The sequence below is a fragment of the Pogona vitticeps genome, chromosome 2, assembly GCF_051106095.1.
Source record: "Pogona vitticeps strain Pit_001003342236 chromosome 2, PviZW2.1, whole genome shotgun sequence".
Classification (NCBI taxonomy): domain Eukaryota; kingdom Metazoa; phylum Chordata; class Lepidosauria; order Squamata; family Agamidae; genus Pogona; species Pogona vitticeps.
The window spans coordinates 276,813,636-276,837,963 of NC_135784.1; the positions used below are offsets into that span (position 1 = coordinate 276,813,636).

At 42.4% G+C, this 24,328-nt stretch overlaps 1 protein-coding gene and 1 long non-coding RNA gene across 3 annotated transcripts in view; both read right to left on the bottom strand.

The window, feature by feature from the left end:
* LOC144586372 (uncharacterized) overlaps positions 1-24,328 on the bottom strand; it is a 580,628-nt gene that overhangs the window by 510,962 nt on the left and 45,338 nt on the right. The gene's annotated exons all lie outside the window — the stretch shown is intronic.
* On the bottom strand, positions 44-23,236 carry ENC1 (ectodermal-neural cortex 1). Of its 2 annotated transcripts, none has more exons than XM_020804023.3 (3): positions 22,981-23,236; positions 8,239-10,040; positions 44-3,996 (listed from the first exon to the last, which is right to left on the bottom strand). In XM_020804023.3, the coding sequence occupies exon 2, from the start codon at positions 10,026-10,028 to the stop codon at positions 8,259-8,261; it is 1,770 nt and encodes a 589-aa protein (XP_020659682.1). In that variant the 5' UTR covers positions 10,029-10,040; positions 22,981-23,236; the 3' UTR covers positions 44-3,996; positions 8,239-8,258. The 2 variants fall into 2 exon arrangements, with proteins under 2 accessions (XP_020659682.1, XP_078240631.1); XM_078384505.1 differs by lacking the exon at positions 22,981-23,236 and adding an exon at positions 21,878-22,326.

Here is a 24,328-nt window from a genome sequence, read left to right on the forward strand (position 1 = left end):
TATTTTTGCAATGATATTTTTTTTAAAAAAAAATGAGAAGAGCTTGTTTATTGAAGAGAAAATCTCTAATAATTTATTGACCTTCGGTTTCACATTGTGAAAAAGAAATGCAGTTTTACAAAACTTCAAAATATAGCAAGAAACAAAGAAAAACATGGCCATTTCACTTCTTCAGTTTTAATTTGTTTTTTTGTTTTTTGGTATGGTTTTTCTTTTCTCTCTTTTTTTTTCTTCCTCTGTACGTGAGCCGCATCTTTAATTGTCAGACAAGGGACACTATTCAGCTCTAATCACTCTTATTCAGACAGGTGTCAGGCCTGGAGAAAAGGGGCTAGACAATTATACCAGAAGTAGTAGGCTGCCCTTTGTGGCAGGTCTCCACAGCAACCAGCCCACAAAATAGGAAGAACTTTCTTGTCTTATGCCAAAGTTTTTGTGTGCACTCTAGTGTGAATAGCGTTTGTCTCAGAAGTGTGGACTGTTTTTCAGGCTGGGATTGCCAAGTAGCCAGTCGTGATTCCCATGTCAATTCAAAAAAAGGGAGCTCAAAATATTCGCCTGCAGGGCTAAGAGGCCCACCCTAATTTTTCTGTTTCCTTCAGCCTATACCCAGGAATTAAATCCACTGACATGAAAGCAAACCATTGCTTTGAAATACAACTGCAGAAACTTCAGATGCCTTAGGAAATTGGATGGTATTACAAAACAGATTTGTGTCATAAGCCAAATAGCTATATAGAGAGCTGCTGCAGACAGAATTCTGTCACTTCTCCCAACAAAGAAAACAAAGGATTTTTTGACCCTTTACTCAAAACACCTTGAGTGATTCATGTCTGTGCTAAGTGAGTATAAAAACACTTTCACAGTTCAACAGTGCTTTAGAGTTACTTTATTTGCATGTGAACTTTAAAAGGGTTAAGAGGCCTCCAACCTTCTTGCAATCAACAGTCCTTGCTTAAAGAATTTGCACTGGTGGACTTTATAAAAACTGAATTTATGCAGTTTGCGTGTGTAAAATTGCTGTTCTAAGACTTCTTTCAGTGCTCAATCAATGTTTGAAGTTTTATTTGGAAAAAGGTTTTCAGAACTTTAAAAAGTTTCTTCATTGCCATTTTATGTTGCAGCTATGGAGAGTTCTTATAATGGCCCATTTCAGGTCTAATTCTCAAACAGGGTATCATAAAATAATAAGGCCAACATCTTTTCTTCAGAGCAAAGAGTGGCTAAGCACAAACCACGTTGCCACTTCTTCTATACTCTGCTACAATTTTATTCAGTACTTTTGCCCTGATGCAACCTCTCAATGGCAAGAAGAACGTGAACCAAGATTTTGTCTTCTCCTTCATCCCAGTCACTCAGTACATTTGAAATCTGAGTTCAGAATGACTTGTATTCTGAGAGCCTGTCTAGCAATCTCTTGTAATAGGTGTGATATTAAACAAATGTGACCATTCATAGAAAACATGTAGATCAAAACAGTGGTTTGTGATACAATGTTTTGCATATAAAAATTCACGTCATTCGGAGTTCCTTAAAAAATCTTTCTGCTAACCATACTAAGAGCCACAACTCACTATTTGTGAGACAGCACAGATATTCATTTCTTATTTAAGATAATACATAAGAAATGCATATATTGAAAGTCAGGATAAGAAGCCTATGGCAACATGAGAAAATGATTTGTTTGCTGTAATGCTGAACATACTGCAACCTTCCCCAGCCTGGTGCCCTCCTAATATGCTTACCATTCCCATTAACCCATGATCCTGTGGCTGGGGACGGGTGATAGCTGTGATCCAACACACTGGAAGATGCTTGGCTGAAAAAAGCTGTGCTAGGGAATTCAGTTCCACTGAATACGATGAGCCATAATTTTTATAGGATTGTGCTATGAACTCTATTGAAAGATTGTTCCATATGGTTAAAAAGTTGTCAAAAGCTGAGCTACTACATCATCATCATCATTATGCAGGCAGGCATTGTCATTGTATTTCTTTCTAGGCATGCACACATGCATTTCAAAGTAAATTTTGGTTATACAATATTAAGACAAGACAACCAACCACAATGGAGAAATGGCAGGTTTATGTTCTTTTCACTGTACTGATTCTTATGAAAAATGTTAACTACAGGTTTGGATGGGAAAAAAACCCACAGCCTAAACCCCATTTTTAGTCCCAACTACAGGAGACCTACTTTGTTAGGTCCACACCTAAGGGCATTCCCTTAATAATGAGTTTACTATGGCTGGGGCTAACAGAGCTGACAAATGGATTTAGTCCTATGGCTAGAAAACATGAAGAGAATGAGCAGATTTAAAAGCTAATGTGAAAAAAGAAACTAAATTGGGAGGGCCATTTGAAAACCCTTTATGTGACACTTTCAGCTATTAGGCAACTGAAAGTGTAACCTGCTTGTTCGTGCAAAGTAATAAAAATATTTGAGGAGTTAGCAACTTTTTTTCCCTTTCTCATTCTAATAGTTAGGCCAAACCTTACACAGACTGCCTGGGGTGGTACAAGAAAAGGTTGCCAATACCCTTTCAATCCAAAAAGGGCTGTACCAATTGAATTAGCATTAATTGTTTTTTTTTTATTTTATTAAAAAAAAAGGAACAACAAACATTCTCCTACTGATTTGTCTTGTTTCAGATCTCTGAATGAGAAAGTCTTTTCTTGGTCCAATAACATCCCATCAGCTAAAAAATAAATAAATAAATAAACAAACCAAATGTTGGATAATGCCATGAACAGGGCTTTGTGAAAATAAATTCTGCTGGTTTCCCCCTTCCCACCCTCCCTTTCCAGTAGTGATGAAGCTGCACAAAAAGAAAGCTATTAAGTGACTATGAGAGTTTCCAGATGAGTTCATTCAAAAAAAAAAAAAAACATGACTAGGCAAAGACAGGGTGATGGGAATACTATCAGCAAAGCCCTGCCACTTGTAACCTAGGGTACAATTGGCCTGAGAAAGTGACCTCCATGTATCTTCCTTCAGGACATACACAATTTAAGAGGCTCCATGTCACTTTTTTCCATTTCGGTCCTTCCTCCATCTCATTCTTCTCTCCTCCCGTAGTACTCAGTTTTCTTCTTGTGCAGCATAACAAGTCCAGAAATCACAAAATGTGCAAAACATACAACCCACATAAGCCCTTATAACATGAAGACAACTCTAGGCATTTGTTTCAGCATGCAAGCACTGAACAATAAATAGCTATATCTACAACAAGTAACAATTTTGGAGCAGGACACTGGCAATTAATAAATACAAGAAGAAATCAAATGCTTGGTAGGGGAGAGTTATTTCCCTTCACCCACAAAAGTTGCCATCTCCCCCCTCCTTTTTTTCCTTTTTTGTTAATAGCAGAGCTCCTGCTCCTTTGCAAGTAATAGGTCACTTGCCACAACTCTGCAATTTAAACGGATGCTCCAGGCACTGCTGAAGAAAACAAGCTTATCCCTGTTCCAAGGAATACAGCTGCATCTTCCTTCACAAAGACATACATCTTGCTGCTGTTGCTGCTGCGCCAGATCTGGCCCCCTTCCTCTGCAGCTGCTGCTGACGCTTCAAACTGTCACAAAGAGAGGTGACAAGCATTTCAAATTCTGCATACAAACAGCAAAGTCCATGGAAATGGGTTGTGCTGTGTTGTGCAGCTCTGGAAAGTCCACACACACACCCCACACCCCTGCTTTGAAAGGCTGATTAAACTTGACATTAATCCACAATTACTGACACAGGGACCAGATCATAGGTTCATTCATTCATCATTAAACCATGTAATATACTGAAGACACTATTCCGCTCCCATTCCTTCATTTCCAGCTTTATGAATTTAGAAGGTGCAGAAGATTTTCTTCAAACTAATAATAATAATAATAATAACAATAATAATAATTATAATAATAATAATAGAACAGGATGAGTTTTTCTTCATTCAAACTGCATCTCCACAGTTGGCTCCAATGTTTCTTCACCAAATAATGGAATAAACTGAGAAAAGAAAGGGAAGAAAACATTTTAGAAGAATTCAGTGAAACAATGTATAATACAATTTTTGTCCCAAAAAATACTTCTTAAACACATCTTGAAGTTCAGCTCTGGCTTTTAGGAAATATGAGCCCTTCCTGGGCTATATGCACAATTTATCAACTCTAAAATAATAAATTGGGGGGGGCCACTTAAGGATGGATTTTGCAACTTAAGTTAATCTTTCATAGTGACAGTTATCTATAGCAAAAAAAAAAAATCTCCCATAAACACAATCCTGCCTAATATAATTAGCTTGGGGCGGAGCACTGCTTTAGTAACATATACCAATTCCATCTCAAGCTCCCAGGTGGGCAATGCAAACAAATACAGTAAAAAGAAGAAAGTGTCTAGTGGAGACTCCCTTAAAAAAGAAAACCAGCAACTGCCTGGCAGAAGCAGCAGAATAGCCACTTTGGTGCTGGGCCCTCAAATTAAAAAAAAAAGAGGGGGGGAAGGGAAGTCAGCGTCTTGGAGAAGAAAACTGCCAGTGAATGCCCTGTTAACCATGGAGAATCCTGAATAGAACTGATTCAGAATATGAATGGCAGACACATTAATCCCTTTATTTAAAATGTTTCTGCTATTCATTATGTCAAAATGCTGTTTCGCTGTGCTTTCTCATGTGACTAGGTAGTATGCTTCAGTGCCTCCCCACTGAAGCCTCTTTGCACATTGATTATTCAGTGTAAAAATATTGGCTTTGGATGCTACGATCTGGCGTCCCATACTCCCAACTTCTCACTCCATTATGCTCACAGTCAGCTTCCAAACCAGGCACCATGCTGGTTTTTAAAGTAGCAATTAATAGCTCTGCCAGAATGTATGAAGCAAAGTTTGATGGGATTTCCTCCAGTGTAATTGTAAAACTGCCCTAGTTAGCTTGATGCAACTGATTTGAATGTAAAGGGGTGGTACTAAAAGCCGAATTCAAACTCTGAAATTCAAAGCACAGGGCAAAAGCTTGGTACAGGAATGCCCACTCTTGCTTGCTATTTCCTATAGATGAAAGACAGACACCCCCCTTTTGTTATTTTATTTAATATACTGCTTGCTGATCAGTCTTCTCCACATTCCTTTGACCAATGTGTTACTTCTCCCCCTCAGCTTCAACCACTGAAGCCTATATAATGGCTCCAGTCATACTGCATAGATTATATAGGATTTTTCCTCTGTGTAGGCTTACTTGAGGCAGACTAGAAGTCTGAGGGAACACAAATAGACATGCGATTTTCCTAACCGCTTTCAGGCTGGGGCCACACAGCACCATGAAAACACAGTGCAATCAGTAGTAATTTCCTTTCTGTCCCTCCCTCCTGCTGACAGAGCAGCAGGAGCCGGTAAATATCTACTTGCTGGATGTATATGCAGCCCCAGAGATTGCTGGTCTTCTACCACATCTATTCAGTTATCTTTAAGCATTGCAGAAGTGAAGGAATGCCTTTATAAGCGGGAGGAAAAGAGCACAGTAAGCAAATTGGCTTCATGCTCTTATTAACTTGAAAGAAAAGCCTCTTGGATGTCCCAGAGCTTGGGGGAAAAATAAGGATTTCTTTTTTTACTGCAACTCCCAAAATTCTCCCTGGTTAGAAGATGCTGGGAGTTGTAGGGGTGGTTTTTTTTTTGGGGGGGGGGAGCAATTTTGTATGATAATCAAAAAAAATGCACATTCATTTAAGAATAGCAAGAACATTTTGGAGCAATCCTGAGAGTACATGTCAGTGTTTATCTTGATAAAACTCTTGAGTTTACAGAATTGTTATCATTTATGATGGTTGTGTTAATGATGATTTAAATAATCAGAAGCAGTGTGATCTAAAGAGATGCTTCCAGTTCTCTTAGTGTTAGCCTCTTGAGGACAATGCTTTATTTTATTTTTCTACTTTTTTAGTTCTGGGGAATATGCAGTTAGCCTTAAATTTTCAAGATAATTCTCAGACTCAAGTGTTTGGTAACACTGCATGCAAACCAGTGCTTCGTTTTTAAAAAGTGGAAACCTTTTGAAAGCCTCTATCGTACACCTCCACTGTAATCTGCAATGTGGGAATAATCATACTGACACACCTTGCAGGAGCGTCCCTTAATCTGGTCCCCTTGGATGTACTGGACTACAATACCTACGATTGCCTCTCACGTGGCCACTGATAATGCTTGTTGGGGATAATAGGAGCTGAAATCCAACATGGCAGGGGAGGGCACCAGGTTGCCCATCAGATTGTCAAAGGCAATCTTTAAGGGTTGTTGTAAGAATCACTATAATAACTTCATGCAACAACACTGCCTTGAATGGGAAACCACCAGGAGCATTTTCTCAACAATTCTTGACCAAAGAATTAATACATGGGTCTGTAGAAGATTTTAAAAAGAGGGAAACCACAGGTGCACCACCCTGAATTCTTTAGAATTAAAGTTGTAATTCAGCACCAATATTGGCTAAGGTACTTGCACTTCAACTGCCCAGTTTGCTATAGTTTTTATAGCGATCCTAAATGGCTCTCTTTGTTTGTTATTCACTCAGTTACAAAGATAATAGCTGTTCTGCACTTTTATTACAGAACCCCCTTAATCAGTCCCTTTTAATCCTGCCAACAAAGTTACCTTAAAAGAAGAGAACAACGCCAAAGCATGTTTACAACCAGAGCCGTTTTATAGGTCCATTATGTAGCTTCCAAACGCCATAAGAAATTTCAGGCGCGGGTCTATTTAGGCAAGTGGAGTTGAAATTTCTGGACTAATTACTTTGGAATACCTCACTGCTTGTCAACATGTGCTTTGAACTTTTCTTTTAAAATGTTTTTTTAAAAAAGAAATAGGGATGAGTTCTGAGTAGGACTGGGCTGCGTACACTCTAGAAAAAACAAAACATTTACCCCAAACCCAGCAAACTCGTAAGAAAATTCTCTGAATCAATTACTTTTCTTCATTTAATTCTGCTTAACTGCCATTTTGGAAGAGCAAAAAACGGCATGAGGAAAAAAGAACTTTTAATTGAAGCAACAGCTGGTTAAGAAAAGAATGTCCTTCAAAAGGAAGATTTTTAATGCAGTTTCAAAATGAGAGAGGGGAGAAAACAAGAGAAACCTGAAAAGGTTTACACTAACAGCAAGAAAAATCTACAAGCACCTGCATGAGCAAGTTCAAATGCAGAATTACTTGTGCCATTGAACTGAAGTCACTAGGGCAGCACCTGCCAGAACCATCTGGTGCAAATGTGGGCCACTACACGAAACTGTAAAGTAGAATTTACAGGCTTTGGAACGCTCTGAGTTGCAAGCCAAATTATTACTTGAACCAAATGGCATGTCTTCTTATAAGCATACGGTTAGAATGATTCACCACCAAACTTTAGAACTATACTCCCCCCAAAAACATGTTAGTTAAATGTTATAAATAGTCCTGATTTCACTAAGTTTAGCTACATGAGCCCACAGCCTAATTTTCCTTCCATACTATACTAAAGATGTGTCCTCATATAGGTTGAATGTATGTTGTTCTGTCAGGTCTTCAGGGGTTTTAAGTTTTAATCTGTAAACTGTCCAGAGTAGTGCTTTGCTCTAATGGGGCAGTGTATAAATCAAGTAAATAATAAATAAATGTGACTAGCAGAACCATTAATAACAAGAAAGTGGTAGATAATAGTATGAATATTCTAGGGTCATGGAAGTCAAACATCTTCAGTTGTAAGAAAAATTAATTAAATGAATAAATTAATTTGAAGTGAGTTTCAAATAACTTGGATTATATTACCTGCCTAGATGATAGTTTAATCAAGATACAGTATTTCACAAATTTTATATGTGGCCACATATATCACATAGGGATTTTCATGTTTGTGGATAACCCTAAGTAAGTTCATGCTTGCATATTATTAAAGTGTATCAGGTTTATACACATACAGTATACTTCTAGAAGCTACGTCTGCACTGTGATTGCCCAGTTCATACATTATAGTAGTTACAAAAGTGCTCATATGAGGACAACTGATTTGTTCACATTTCTAAAGCCAAGTGAAGTTCAATTTAAAAAGTCAGGTTCTATTCCTGATGCTGTAACATTGACTAAATCAGCCCCATTTTCTGAGAAAAGGAATCAGGGAAAACAGCACAATTTGGCCAATGCTGTATCATGTCAACATGATTGTCAAATTAGCAATTATACCTATACAGCGTCAAAATAACTAGTTGAATTTGCAGGTATGTTTCTCACCTGTATAGGCACGCATGCAGTTAAGAAGGGAGATGCTTCCATGTGCTCACGAATGCAGTGGGAATAAGTGAGTAGGGCACTGTGGTTATGCTGTTCCACACATCTAATGTGGGATCATAGCAATCTAGCGTCTTGCATCTCTGGATACCAAAATAACCCCCAACGACGTACAACTTGTTTCCAGATGCTACTGCATGGCAGCTCATTCGCTTCGCTGTCACGTCTCCCACTTTAGTCCACTGATAGGTTTCGCTGTTGAATTTATAAGCTGAGCATGCAGAGAATTCTGTATCTCCACCCATAATAAAAATCTGGTTACCCAGAACAGCTGCAGCTGTATATCGCCACGGCTGGGGGCAGGTGGCTGGAACTGTCCACCTGTTTTCACACAGGTCATAACACTGAACTTTGGGTAGCTTATCATGGCTGACACTGGTACCACCAAAAGCAAATAGTTTCAGCTTTGCACTGACTACTGCTGCATTGCTTACGCCTTCTCGAAGTGGGGCAACCATCGTCCATTTGTTTGTCACAGGGTCATATTGTTCTACTTGCTTTAAAGATACAGAGGGAGATGCTGGAAGACAACCAGTGGCTGCTGTGTGCCCTCCTACAACATAAAGACAGTGTTTGAGTTCAGCAGAACCATGACCAAACCGAGCAACTAGCATGGGAGCAGCCTTGGACCACTCTTCATGAAGCGTATCATACACCCAAACATCTTTAGAGACTCCATTCTCAGATCCCCGGCCACCAGTAATATAGACTTTACAGCCAATAGCGCATGCACTGAACTCTTTCCTCGGGCTTGGAATGTCAGCTTTTGGAATGATCTCCTTTGCTTTTTGGTCAACCAGGTACAACTTGTCACACATAAAGGTTTGTCCCCCCAAAAGAAACAGGGCATGGCCAGTTTTTCGAGGCCTTGCACACAAACTGGTGACTACGCCATCATTCTGTAAAATCTTCAATTTGCACCTTATTGCTTCTTCTACAATCTCTTTGCTCTTCCGTTGTTTGGTAATAAGTTCTTCAGTGGCTACATTCTCCATTAGATAGATGGCTGGCAGGAGAGCCAGCCTCACAGTCTGTAACAGTTCTGGTAGATAACAGTGGCGTTTATTTAAATCATAGTTAATCCAGTTCATGGCAGACTCATACACTAACCGCTCATCTTCAGTCTCTAGTTCTTCACTAGACAGGAGCTGTACAACCATGTCTTTGGGGAGCTGTAGAAAATCTTCACTTTTGCTGATGGTCTGGAAGTTGCTAAGGCACATCCTCCAAGACAGCTCATAAAGCTTGGTGCACTGGTGAGCATCTGATAGAAGCAGCATGCCAAGGCAGTTAGTAGGATGAAGGTTCTTCTCTAGGAATTCTGCACAAGCATCTCTAATGTCTTGAAACTCCAGCATGTCACCTGCCTCTAGAAGAGACTCTGCATTTTCTTCATTGATGATGACCCTTGAAGAGTAAGCATAGTCCAGGAGAAGTTCTAAAACCTCTGGGTGTATGGAGTTATGGAAGTTGACTTCACTGGCTTGACTCTCCTTGAGTCCTCCACTGAACATGGCTTCAAAGTAACGACTGCAAGCAGCTAAGACAGCTCTGTGGCAAGGGAAGGACTTGTTCCCAGCATGGAGAAGCACATCTGTAAAAAGGCGTTGCTGGCGGAGAAGGTTCAGATGAGTGAGGACACTATCAGCATAAGAAGACTTATGGAATAAGTATATATTAATAGAGCCAGTGCTGGCTCTCGACTTGCGATTCTCATGCATGCTGACTGACATTTTCTTCCACACCTAAACATGAAAAATAAACATAATTAAGAAGTCTTAGGAAAATAATGTTAAGACACTATGGGCTAAATCCAGTTGTTTGTCCCAGCTAGGGCAGACCTCCTGAATCAATGGAAATTGTATAACTGTTGATTTAACAAGTCCCATTCATTCAGTGGGTCGACCCAACTGAAACTACCAACTGCATTCAGCCCCTTTAAAAAATACTTAGTAAAATGCAGCACATTCTAATATGTATGACTAATCAAAAGTCCATTCTACTGAGTTTAATGAAGCTTACTTTCAGGAACAAAACTGCTGCCTAATCCTTTCCCATTTTTTTTTTCAGTTGCAAATCATAACAGTACTCAGAGCAAAGTTAGAATCTTAGGACAAAGTATTTTTGTAATGACAATTTCTGAACTGGCATATCCTAACATTATTGCTCAAGACAGTTGATATACCTTGGCAAACCAGACTTCCTACTCTCTTGCCACTGCATGGTGGAAGTTTAAGATTGGCCAGGCAGCTGAGGGAGGAGACCACTCTGATTCTGTCCACACCTCCCCAGCACAGAGTGGCTGATCCAATAAATATGCCCGTACATATACTTTAAGCATTCTCTTCCTTTGAATCACAGAAAGAAGAGCAACCAGTACATTCAGGAATGTAAAAATACTAGAAAGAACAGAAGCATCCACAAATTAACCACATTAAGATGGTATCCTGATAGGGCAGTTCCACCTATGTCACAAAGGTATTGTATATAAAAAGTAAGGCAAGGACAAATCATTCCTATCTATCCTATATTTACTTTAATTATCCTAATACTAGGGTTAGTTAGAGTCTACTTCGAAGCTACACTAGCATTTCTCCCATAGCAGGTATTCTAAGACTGAAAGCAATTTAATTTAACTACATGTTAAGACACAGGGCTCTAATTTTGGAATCTCTTACAATTTTAAGGAGAAAAGGGGATTAACAGCTAATCTCAGAAAGCACATAGTTTCGTATTTTCCCCCTGCAGTGTAATAACACCCCAAGTTTTAACTCAGTATAGCAGGATGGGCAATGTGCAGCCCCATGGATGCTGCAGACTGCAACTCACGGCCTTCCTACCCACTGTCTATGTTCCTCAGGACTGATGGGCAGTGAAACAATATCTGAAGGGTCAGACTATATCCACTCTCACGACAGCGGAGAGTAGGATTTCATCTCAAAGACTGTGGATTAGATCAGTAGTATGTTCCTGCTAGTGCAATGTAAAATGTATTTAATCTAGTGGCCCCCAACCTTGGGTCCCCAGATGTTCTTGGACTACCCCTCCCAGAAATCCTGGCCAGCACAGCTAAGAGTGAAGGCATCTGGGAGTTTTAGTCCAAGTACATCTGGGGACCAAAGGTTGGGAGCCACTGGGTTAGATCCATTTTACATTGTATTAACAGGAACAGACCCACAATGAAGTTCCACGTAGAGCAGGCGTGGGCAATTAATTTCTATAGGGCGCCACATGAAAAATCTGAACTGTGTTTGGGGGCCAAACCAACTTTACTTAAAAAATAAAATGAAACAGTGATGTTATGTGAGCGTTGTAATTCGTTCACCGCGGGGGGGGGAACCCCAACAATGAGCTAACTCACCTCTCCTCCGTTCCCCCACGGCCTTCCTCTCCGACTATCTTCTATCCCGCGCAGGCGACGTGATGTGTCATCACATCGCCTGCGCAAGGATTGCTTCCAGCCTCTTGAGCAGCAGGCTCCGCAGCCTGTGGCTCAAGAGTAACAGTAAAAACTTGTGAGATCCCAGCGTCAGATCTTGCGGGTGTTGCTTACTGACGTGCTGGGTGACCAGAGCCGGAGCTCCGGCTCACTCAGCAGTGACGGGCGGGCCGGACAGGAGCAGCGCGCGGGCCGTCTGTGGCTCGCGGGCCGCACTTTGCCCAGGTCTGACTTAGAGTACTCCCTCATGAATCTATCTTGGTTGATTTCTTTGTCCATTAACAATCCTCAGTGCCATTTTATTCAGTGTTCCAGAGGGTTCCCTAATCCCCAGAGCAAATTTGGCAAGTCCATGAGGAACTGAAGAAACAGGGGGAAATGACGTATCATCAGCACCACCTCTTCTAGCAAAAGAAAGTCTTCAGTGGATGGAAGGAGCCCTTCTGAGATCCATTTTGATGGATTCAGCTCAAAAAGAAGTTGTGACCAGACAGGGGTACAATCTAGAGTCGGCCGCTCTAAAAACATGCTTAATTTTACCACACTACTTTGAATATCTTTAATCTTGTCCCATTTTCGAAATCAAGCTGGGCTAAATCTAGTTAACACCTGGATGAAAGATAATAGGGGAATACAAGGTGCTGTACCAGGGAGGGTATTTAGTTCAGTGGTGAAACTCACAGAAGGTTCCAGGTTCAATCCGCAGCAAGCCTGAAACCCTACAGAGTCACTGCCAGACAGAGTTGGTAATGCTGGGCTAAACCAATGACCTAATTTAATAATGACCAGCTTCCTACGCCCTAATGTTCTTATTATTGCTTCTGGATATGCCATTTTGTCCTGTTTAGGTACAAGAAATGTGAATGTTCATAGGGCCAGGAAACCATATTCATTAAATAGGACATGAAGCAGTCAAGTGGAAAGCAAAACATTGTTGACCACAGTAGAGAAGTTCTTTCACTCCTAACAAAGTCCAGGAGGGTTGGTTTGCCTGAAGCACAGGTCAGACCAGCTCTGATTCAGGTTTCATAGAAACCACCGCAGCCCACAGGAAACAAAAAAAAGTATGCATCCATGGGCTTAGGCTAAAGGAAAGAATGAAGGAAGTTTGGAGGACAGAGAATTATGATTTGTCATGGCTTCCATGTAAGTTTCCCATAAGATTATGCTTGTCATCCAACTAGAAAGAATCAACAGAACCTAAAGAAAGAGAGACTGAACTATTCATTAATCTGCTACTGAGTGACAAATCAGAGATGACACCTGACAACATTTTGGCCAGCCCTGGAAATATTGAAATTGGAGCTCAGAGGTCAGTTTTAGAATACGGGATTTTCACAGGCTTGTTTAAAGACATAGCATCTTCCTTCCCCTAGAGAAAAGATTAAGGACTACTACAGAGATTGCAGAACCTGTAAAGTTACTTCAAAGAAGAATGAATACAACGACACACTGAAGCATCCACACCTCAGTTATCAGTGGCTTCTGTATGTCACTACATTCATTTTTCTTAAAAATAACTTCCCAAGCTCTGAACGGTCCTATAAAAAACCAGGATGAACGTGACCATTAGACAAAGCAATGAAAGACCAGAAATTTTAATTCGCCTTTGTTGTACAGCATTTTTACTGCCAGATATGTCCCCAATACTTCTTTCATGGGCAAAAAGCATCCTTTAAAAAAAATCACATCATGAGAGCAATTTGATTTACTGTTCTAGCTCTGGCAGAATGGGTGCTAAACAAATGTGGAAACCGACACCAAACCAACAGCTCTTCCAGGCTTACAACTAAATGTTAACACATTTACCATATTTTTTGCTCCATAAGATGCACTTTTGGGGGAAGTCTGTGCGTCTTATGGAGTGAAGGTGGCGATTTTGCCCCCACTGGCCCCGTGGGGGGGAGCCTCCCAAGGGTCCGAAGGAGCCTTCCAGGACCCTTGGGAGGCTTCCCCCACCCACCCCCATGGGGCCAGCGGGGGCAAAATTGCCACCTACTGGGACTCTTTTGAGGCTTGGGAAGCCTCAGAAGAGTCCCTCAAGGTGGCGATTTTGCCCCCTCTGACTCCTGGGGGGGCAGGGTGAGTCTCTAAAGGGTCCTGGAACACACCCTAGGACCCTTTGGAGGCTCACCCTGCCCCCCCGCCAGGCCAGAGAGGGTGAAACTGCCACCTTCTGGGACTCTTTTGAGGCTTGAGAAGCCTCCCAAGGGTCCGGGTCTGCCTTCCAGGACCCTTGGGAGGCTTCCCCCACCCCCACGGGGCCAGCGGGGATGAAATCACCACCTTCTGGGACTCTTTTGAGGCTTGGGAAGCTTCAGAAGAATCCCTGAAGGTGGCGATTTCACCCCCTCTGGCCTCCAGGGGGGGTGGCTGAGTCTCCAAAGGGTCCTAGGGTGTGTTCCATAAGATGGACCTCTCCATAAGGCTCACCAAATTTTTAGGAGAAGAAAACAGATTATTTTTTCCTGTTTTCTTCTCCTAAAAATGTGGTGCGACTTATGGAGAGGTGCGTCTTATGAAGCAAAAAATACGATAATTAAAATTTATTCCACTGACTTTGAAATCAATTGAAAGATCTGTAAACTGAAGCAACGCAGAATTTAAATATCACACTTAAACCACTATCAACGGTTATGACATTTACTGATCATCAAAATGTTCACAGTAATGATTATCATCACTATTGTCATCAACATCTGGATTTTGGGTTGCTTAGTGACCATGATGGAGGAAGAACAGCACTGAATATGTGTCCAGGTTATATTTTGCAAAGCATTACAGAGTATGTATTCTGGATATATTTCACATTTCTGCATCACCTAAAACATGGTACCAGATAATGAATAAAAAATGATATACAGTGGTGCCTTGCTTTACGAATGCCCCGCATTACAACAAAACCACATTACGATGACGTTTTTGCGATCGCTTTTGAGATCGCAAAACGATGGTCTGAATAGGGTTTTTTTACTTTGCGATGATCAGTTCCCTGTTTCGGGAACTGATTCTTCACAAAATGATGATTTTCCAACAGCTGATCGGTGGTTTCAAAATGGCTGCCGGGTAAATAAAATGGCTCCCCGCTATTTTCTGGGATGGATTCCTCGCAAGACAGCCACCGAAAATGGCCACCCTATGGAGGCTCTTCGCTGGACCGTGAGTTTCCAGTCCATTGGAAGGCATTGAAGGGGTTTCAATGCGTTTCAATGGGCTTTTTATTTTCGCATTACGTTTTCGTTCTACAGCGATTTCGCTGGAACAAATTAACGTCATAATGTGAGGCACCACTGTATGCAATATTGGTTCAGGATGCAATCGTGTATATTCAATACAGAACAAACCACAATGATTTTCCATGGATTTTATTTCAGATTTCACTAACTACAGCAGAGCTGTACAATGAGGTGCAAATATCATCAGCCAGCTACTTCATGGATTGCTGCCTTGTCATGGCAAAGGGGCTTCAGTAATTCAGAGAAGCTATGGGCTAAGCCATGCAGGGACACCCAAGACGGACAGGTCATAGTGGAGATTTCTGACTAAACGTGAGCCACCTGGAGCAGGAACTGGCAAGCCATTCCAGTATCTTTGCCAAGAAAACTCCATGGTCAGAAACAAAAGGCTAAAAGATATGACGCTGGAAGATGAGTCCCTCAGGTTGGAAGGTGTCCAGCATGCTACTGCGGAAGAGCGGAGGACAAGTACAAGTAGCTCCAGAGCTAATGAAGTGGTTGGACCAAAGCAGAAAAGGACGCTCAGCTGCAGATGCGCCTGGAAGTGAAAGGAAAGTCCGATGCTGCAAAGAAAAATACTGTATAGGAACCTGGAATGTAAGATCTATGAGCCTTGGTAAGCTGGATATGGTCAAACAGGAGATGGCAAGAATAAAAATTGACGTCCTGGGCGTCACTGAACTAAAATGGATGGAGATGGGTGAATTCAATTCACACAATTACCATATCTACTACTGTGGGCAAGAATCCCGTACAGTATAAGAAATGGAGTAGGCCTCATAGTCAACAAAAGTTCTTCCCATTATAGGGGATTGGAATGCTAAAGTAGGGAGTCAAGAGATAAAAGGAACAACAGGAAAGTTTGACCTTGGAGCTCAAAATGAAGCAGGGCAAAGGCTAATAGAGTTTTGTCAAGAGAACAAGCTGGTCATAACAAACACTCTTTTTCAACAACACGAGGCAACTCTACACATGGACATCACCAGATGGGCAATATTGAAATCAGATTGATTATATTCTCTGCAGCCAAAGATGGAGAAGCTCTATACAGTCAGCAAAAACAAGACCTCGAGCTGATTGTGGCTCTGATCATCAGCTTCTTATAGCAGAATTCAAGCTTCAACTGAAGAAAGTAGGAAAAACCACTGGGCTAGTCAGGTATAATCTAAACCAAATCCCTTATAAAGACACAGTGGAAGTGAAGAACAGATTTAAGAAACTAGATTTGGTGGACAGAGTGCCTAAAGAATTATGGATGGAGGCTCCTAACACTGGAGGCAGCAACAAAAACCATCCCAAAGAAAAGGAAATGCAAGAAAGCAAAGTGGCTGTCCAACGAGGCCTTACAAATAGCAGAGAAGAGAAGAGAAATAAAATGCAAGGGAGATGAGAAAGTTACAGAAATTGAATGCTGTCTTCTAAAGAATAGCAAGGAGAGACAAGAGGGACTTCTTAAATGAACAGTGCAAAGATATAGAGGAAAACAATAGAAAAAGAAAAACCAGAGATATGTTCAAGAAAATTGGAGATCTTAAAGGAACATTTTGTGCAAAGATGGACATGATAAAGGACAAAAATGGTACGGACCTCACAGAAGCAGAAGACATCAAGAAGAGGTGGCAAGAATAGACAGAGGAATTATACCAGAAAGATCTGGATGTCCCAGACAACCCAGATAATGTGGCTGCTGAGCTTGAGCCAGACATCCTGGAGAGTGAAGTCAAGTGGGCCTTAGAAAGAATCGCTAACAACAAGGCCAGTGGAGGTGATGGCATTCCAGCTGAACTATTTAAAATCTTAAAAGATGATGCTGTTAAGGTGCTACACTCAATATGCCAGCAAGTTTGGAAAACTCAGCAGTGGCCAAAGGACTGGAAAAGATCAGTCTACATTCCAATCCCAAAGAAGGGCAGTGCCAAAGAATGCTCCAACTACCGTACAATTGCACTCATTTCACACACTAGCAAGGTTATGCTCAAAATCCTACAAGGCAGTATGTGGACCGAAAACTCCCAGAAGTACAAGCTGGATTTCAAAGCGGCAGAGGAACTAGAGACCAAATTGCTAACATGTGCTGGATTATGGAGAAAGTCAGAGCGTTCCAGAAAAACATCTACTTCTGCTTCATTGATTACGCAAAAGCCTTGACTGTGTGGACCGCAGCAAACTATGGCAAGTTCTTAAAGAAATGGGAGTGCCTGACCACCTTATCTATCTGCTGAGAAATCTATATGTGGAACAGGAAGCAACAGGTAGAACTGGATATGGAACAACTAATTGGTTCAAAATTGGGAAAGGCTGTACAGTGGACCCTCTACTTATGGAATTAATCCGTATTGGAACGGTGGCTGCAGGTTGAAAAGTCTGTAGGTTGAGTCTCCGTTGACCTACAATGCATTGAAAACCGATTAATCCCATAACCGGCCATTTTTGTTCCATTTTGGGTTTTGTTTTGTTTTTTTGGTCTGTAGGTCAATTCTCTGGCTGCAAGTCGAACCTAAATTTTGCGGCCAGAGAAGTCTGTAACTCGAAAAGTCTGCAATTCAAGCCGTCTGTAAGTCGAGGGTCCACTGTATATTGTCCCTCTGCTTATTTAATTTATATGCAGAATGCATTATGCGAAAGGATGAATCCAAAACTGGAATTAAGATTGCCAGAAGAAATATCAACAACCTCAGATATGCAGATGATGCCACTCTGATGGCAGAAAGTGAGGAGGAATTAAACAACCTCTTAATGAGGGTGAAAGAGGAGAGTGCAAAACATGGTCTGAAGCTCAACATCAAAAAAACTAAGATCACGGCCACTGGTTCCATCACCTCCTGGCAAACAGAAGGGGAAGATATGGAGGCGGTGACAGATTTTACCTTCTTGGCTCCATGATCACTGCAGATGGTGACAGCAGTCATGAAATTAAAAGACACCTGCTTCTTGAGAGGAAAGCGGTGACAAACGTCGACAGCATCTTAAAAAGCAGAGACATCATATTGCCGACAAAGGTCCACATAGTCAAAGCTATGGGTTTTCCTGTAGCGATGTATGGAAGTAAGAGCTGGACCATAAAGAAGACTGACCACTGAAGAATTGATGCTTTTGAATTGTGGTGCTGGAGGAAACTCTTGAGAGTCCCCTGGACTGCAAAGAGAACAAACCTATCCATTTTAGAGGAAATCAACCCTGAGTGCTCACTGGAAGGACAGATCCTGAAGCTAAGGCTTCAATATTTTGGCCGTCTCATGAGAAGAGAAGACTCCCTGGAAAAGACCTTGATGTTTGGAAAGTGAGAAGGCAAGAGGAGAAGGGGATGACAGAGGAGGAGATGGATGAACAGTGTCATCGAAGCTACCCACATGAATTTGACCAAACTCCGGGAGGCAGTGGAAGCCAGGAGGGCCTGGCGTGCTCTGGTCCGCTGGGTCATGAAACGTCAGACATGACTTAACGACCAAACAACAACAACAAATCGTCAGGCAGAATCCAATGTTAGTCCTGCCTAGAAAAGGTCCAACGAAACCAATGCAACTAAAGTTGCGTATAACACATCTCATTCATTCGCTGGGTCTGCTCCACACAGGATTAATACTGGATTTATCCCATTATTATTATTATCATCTCTTATAGCTAATAAAATTATCTGGCAATTATTAGACCCCAATCTAATCCTGGATTAAAATCCACTTTGTTGCCTCTAGGAATCCTTGGTTATATCTACCAGAAAAGTGGATATCATTATCCCATTAGGTGGAGCCACTACATGAAAATCTGCAGCTGGAAGTGTGTAAAGACTGTGAAATTCACTTCAACATAAAAAACTGTAGATATTTTGCCTGATTGGGTTAATTCATATTGTTAATTTAAGATTGCCAGATGGAGGTGCCCCTTACATTTCCTGGACCCAGCTACTGAAACCATACTTCTAGAAATAACTCATTTCACCTTACTCCGAAAATTGAAAACCACCTGAGCTTGTATTAATAAGAGAAGGAGGAAATAGGATTGAAAGAAGCCTAGGATATCTGCCATCCCTGTAAACTTGGGGTAACACTGATTAAAATAATCCCTCAAATCAAGTCTATTAAGAACGAAGCTTCTCAGACTTGTGCTTATGAATATTTCACATGTGCTTGGGAATATTACTGCTCTGAATCCCATGTCTAGTGCCCCTGCATATTGAGTTCTACAGAGACAGTACACATACATGCATTTGAAACAAGCTCTATACAGACATAGAAGTCTGTTCACACAGAAGTTTATGATAGCATAAAACCTCCCTGGAAATAGTCCTTGGCAGGAAAAGATTAAGTCTTTGGCTTAAAGGCAACAGGTCTAAAATGCACCAAAAGCAAACACTTGCTGAAATGCACCTGCAGCTGGTCCGGTTTCATGCAGTAGTTTGTAAATTAAGATTCCCACAGGTGTATCAATGACCCAGGAAAAGGTTCTTAAAATATAAATTTTTAAAAATCTAAAACTAAATAAGTAACTGAACTAAGGTTTAACAGCACCTCTGATCTGAGATTAGCAGCGGTTAATGACATGAAATGAAAGGTGAGGAAAGCTCACTGATTTGGACTGCTGAACAGCACCTAGAGATGGCAATCTCAGTTTTTAAAAACTGGTACCTAACATGGCTCTGTGAAGTCACCTTCCTGCAAATAAAAACACTTTCCGCATAAAGTATTTCAAGAAACTTTGAGCTTAGAACGGAGGATTACATTAAACCTCTGTAAATTCTCCCCAACCTTTTCCTCGTTCACAGCTACAGTTTCAGAAGACTTTAGGATAGATGGTGATTTACTGAATGCATCCCACTTCTGATATGTTATAACGCAATCACCACATGGCTCAAAGCAGGATAGCAGGATCCTTCTTATGCAAACTGACCACTGTATATGGCTGACAGGCTGTCTGCCATGCAGTTCCACCTCAACACAGCCAAGTTACAAGAGCTGCTGAATTATCTGGGCATTTTGGGTGGCCCATAAGCCACCAGGATAAGTGAGGTTGAGATACATTCCAAGTTGTCAGCTAAACACTCTGTTCCTCAATTTGTTGTTTCAAATTATGCAAGCCACAAATATTTCACCAAACTTAGCTTGCAAAGGCATTCAGCAAAACAGAAGAAGCAATGTCCTTCAGGTAATTTTCGCCATAAAATTCGCAGCATGTGAAATGGACATAAGAAAACATCTTGAATGAACAATGCAATTCTATACAAATCCATTCAGAAAGACATGCTTATGAGATAATTTCCCACATGCTTATGAGATAATTTCCCACATTACAGTCACTTTAGTATGTACCACAGCCTCTCCCTACTGGGTGCCAATCAAACATGTTAGACTACAGATCCAATCATCCCCACCCACCATGTTGGCTGGGGATAGCAAGTACTGTACTGAAGTCTGACGCTTCTGGACAGCACTGGATACAAGAAGGCTAATCTACAGGATTGCAGCCTCAGCTATTAGGATTTTAATAGGGATCACAACAAAGCTACTGTACAACTGATGCCTCATGTTCCTCATTGTCATGTTATCTGTTTAAGCTTTTTAGTAATTCTAAATAAGGGAACCATGTTAGTCTCTTGCAGCAAAAATAACAAGGAGCACTGTGCAGTTCTGGAAGAATAAATGTATGTAAATGTAACATGCATCAAAGAGCCAATCAATATTTAGTATGAAACTGATATTTCATTCAACTTTTCATTCTGTTTCCATATGTCTGAGGAAGTGGCTGTGTCCACAAAAGCTCACATTAGTCATAAGAGTTAGTCTTTAAAGTGCCACATGTTTTTGTATTTTTGTTTTGTTTCTTTGGATTTTGCCAGATAAGGAGCACCATGATGTCCTAAAAAACGAACAACTTTATTTGGCATTTTGGTTTTCATAGACCATTACTTCAGATGTGCATCTGAAACTACACACAAGTTACTGAGGCTATGCTTTGTGTATGTGAAAAGTGGATTACAGTCCGTGAAAGAGAAAGCTGTTTCAAATATGCAATATGTCTTGCTCGATCAGGCTAATCTTGTTCACCAAGCTGGTACCATCATTAGCTTATTGAATGCTTTCACAAAGCTAAAAGTAGGAGACCAGCTCTTAGCGTGGCATACCAAGGTGTATTACCTCTTAGCAGGGAGTTTCCATGTAGTCTCCAAAGAAAAACGTGGTCAGGCAGAATCTTACTACATCAATGAATAAATGGCAAAAAAGAGAGGGGAATGTATGCATATTTCTATGCATGTGTAGAGACAAAACAAGCCAGATGTTACCCATGAAAATATAGTATCCTACACACATTTGAACACAGAGAAGCTTCGGTATTTCAGAGCTCTTCAGCCTTGTCACAAAAACTCAAGATATGTAATCTTGTTTTAAGCAGCAGATCCAATTAAAGATATATCCTTACTAACTTTCTGTTCTACATATGCAGCAATAATTCTCCAGAAAATTACAATGGAAGCACCCTAAACTAAAGCAAAAATCCTTTCATACTTCCTGTGTGCATCCCTCTCTTAACTTCAAAGGAGCTGCAAGAGGGGTAGACTTAGAGACTAAGCAAATATTGATACAGTTCATCATTCTTTAACATGTGAGCTCAACAAATGGCTAGGGAAAGATTCTGTTTTATTGTTTATTTTGGTATTTTTGGTTAACGGAGAAACCTCCTGGGCAGTGAAAAAAACGGAAAGATTTCCCATTACAAAAAACAAATCCACAGTGACAAAGAAATATTCCATGCTTAATGCATGTAGGTATCTGTGAGTACTGTTAAAATTTTCAGAATTGCAAAAGACAGAACAGTATGAGAGATTAGTTTTCTCTGTTGCAGTACCAAAGACAGATGATTACTGTATTTGGATAATCTTCCCAATAGGATATTTACATATCTGGACGATACCTACCTCACTAAAGATTAGTCCACAATGACAACAAGACAGCTAGAAGAGTGATAACTAGGATTGTCCAACATCCTTTTAAGTCCCCTTTATTTCAGAATATCACAGAGTAATTGACATGCTGTCTTTTTTCATATTCTAAATTTCCATCTGGCAGTCTCCAAGGGCATGCTGCAAGCTTTCCAGTGATCTGGGAGAGGTGTGCATGGGAGCTCCTAAGAAAGCAACCGATCACTTTTTCCTTGGCCAGCCTCAGCTGTTTCAAAAAAAAAAATGCGTTGAGCTCTCAGGCAGCTCAATTTTTAAACCGGAAGAGCTGGGCTCCTCTCCCGCTTCCTTGCCCCTCTTGCACATTTATTTCTCCAGCTGCCGGGAAGACGAGCGAGCCATGCGCGTTTCCACAAAAGCTCCGTCAAGGGCTGCCTCACCACTTCCCTCGGCTTTGAAGAAAGAAGAAGGGGGCGGTGAGGAGAGCCATCCCTAGAAGGCTGGAAGAGAGGAAGGAAGCGAGCAACACACCCTCTGACCCTCCCTCTTCCTGTGGGGCAGAGGAAAGGAAAGCAACATGCCCGGTCGGGAGGAGCAGCGCAACCCAGCTGCTTCAGCTGTACAGCCAGGTTCCCTAACCCCTAATGAAAGCCCAAGATTATGTTTCCACACTCAAAATACTTCGATTTCAAAGGGGTTGGCCCTGAACTTGCACCTTGTATCATACCCTATTACTGGGTAGAAAGCGCCTAAATTGTCAGCTGTTCCCCCTTCCACGTCCTACATGGTGAGACCAGGGAACATTCGGGGGTTGCACTCTACACATGCTCAGCAAGCATCCCTGCACCCGTCACGAGGCTCGGCTCCATAGCTGAAAATCGAGAGGCTGGGGGGGGGGGGGGCGAGTGCAACAGAATCAGGGACTCCCATGCTTGGGAAGACATCCCACCGTATTTCACGGGGCTTCGATCCCTAGGAAAGTACTGTATGCCTTTACGCTCCTCTCTGTCCAGCGATCCAGCTTCACACGCCCATCCAGCTCGCCTAAAAAGCCCTTGAGCAAAGATAAAATTCACGATGCAACAAGTCAGGGGCGGGGGGGGGGGGAGGCTTCAACTTACAGCCGGCGTCTCCTCGGGGGGCGGTCACGTCCTAACTCCAGGCACCCCGGTGCAGCTCAAGGCATGGAAGCGCCAGGAGAAAGGGAACCGGCGCCTGGTCCGTCCCCGCACAACTGCAGCGGGGGGCTCCCCTTCGCCCTGCGCGTGTCCTTCAGCCGCCGCCGCCGCCTTCTTTTCCCCAAGCCGGGAGGCGGTTGGTCTTCCCTCGTCAGGGCGAGAAAAGCCGCGCCGCCCCTGCCTCGGCAAGCGACTGACTGACGGAGTGCCTCCGCGCGGTTTGTATGAAACTGCGGCTGCAGAGCAGGAGGCGGGCGGCTCGCCAAGGCAAAAAGGAGGCGGGGCCGCAGGATCCCTGGCTGGCCGGCCTGCCTCCCTTCCTCCCTGCCTGGCCTCTCGCTCCTCCTCCGGCCTGGGCTGGCGCGAGGCAGAGCGTATATGGGGGGGGGGGGGGGCGGCTGCCGGTGGGGAGGACCGCGGATGCCAAGAGCGAGGGACACGCACTAAGCGGGCGTTCGAGGGGCCAGGATGTCACCTGAGTGACGCAGAAGTTGGCGGGAAGGGGAGAGAGAAGAGTAGGTTGGCCTGGGGGTGGGTCGCGGGAGGTGTCCCCCCCATCCCTCACGCCTCGGAAGGCCAACGTGGGGAGCAGGGAGTCTCCGCCACCGACCTCCCGCGGCTTCACAAGCTAAGGCAGACTCGGGGTCGCCGGTGCACGAGTTCAGGACCACTCCCGAGAGCCCCCGCCGGCGGGTTGTGTGTTAGGGGTTTTTCTTGTAGAGTCTTTCATAGTCGTCGCACCCCCTCCAGAGACAACATCCACACGGACCCCTTTAGTGCGGGAAGACAGAGACGCCACTTTCAGAGTCGAGCACTCAGGTCCCCTTTGCAGAGTAGTAAGGGCTTGGAAAATCCTGCAGTGTTGGACTACAAATCCTAGACACTCCCCGTGAGGATTCTGGGAATTGTAGTCCATGTTGTTTTTAATAAGCTGTATGAAAGCAACCTGCTGGGATTCTGAATGTAGGAAGAGTCATGTTGGATCAGGCCAGGCCAATTCAGTATTCTGGTCACAGTGGCCAACCGGTTGTTTGTGGGAAGACCTGTAGTAAGACATGACTGTAGGAACACCCTTCCCTAGCAACAGATACCCTGTTTCCCCGAAAATAAGACCTAACCTGAAAATAAGCCCTAGTAGGATTTTTCAGGATGCTCCTAATATAAGCCCTACTCCAAAAATAAGCCCTAGTTAAGTGAAACCCTGCCCTCCACCATGGTGCAGCAACCAGAAGATGACATGACTGTTTGAATAAATGTAGAGTGTTGTACATGACAAAAATAAAACATCCCC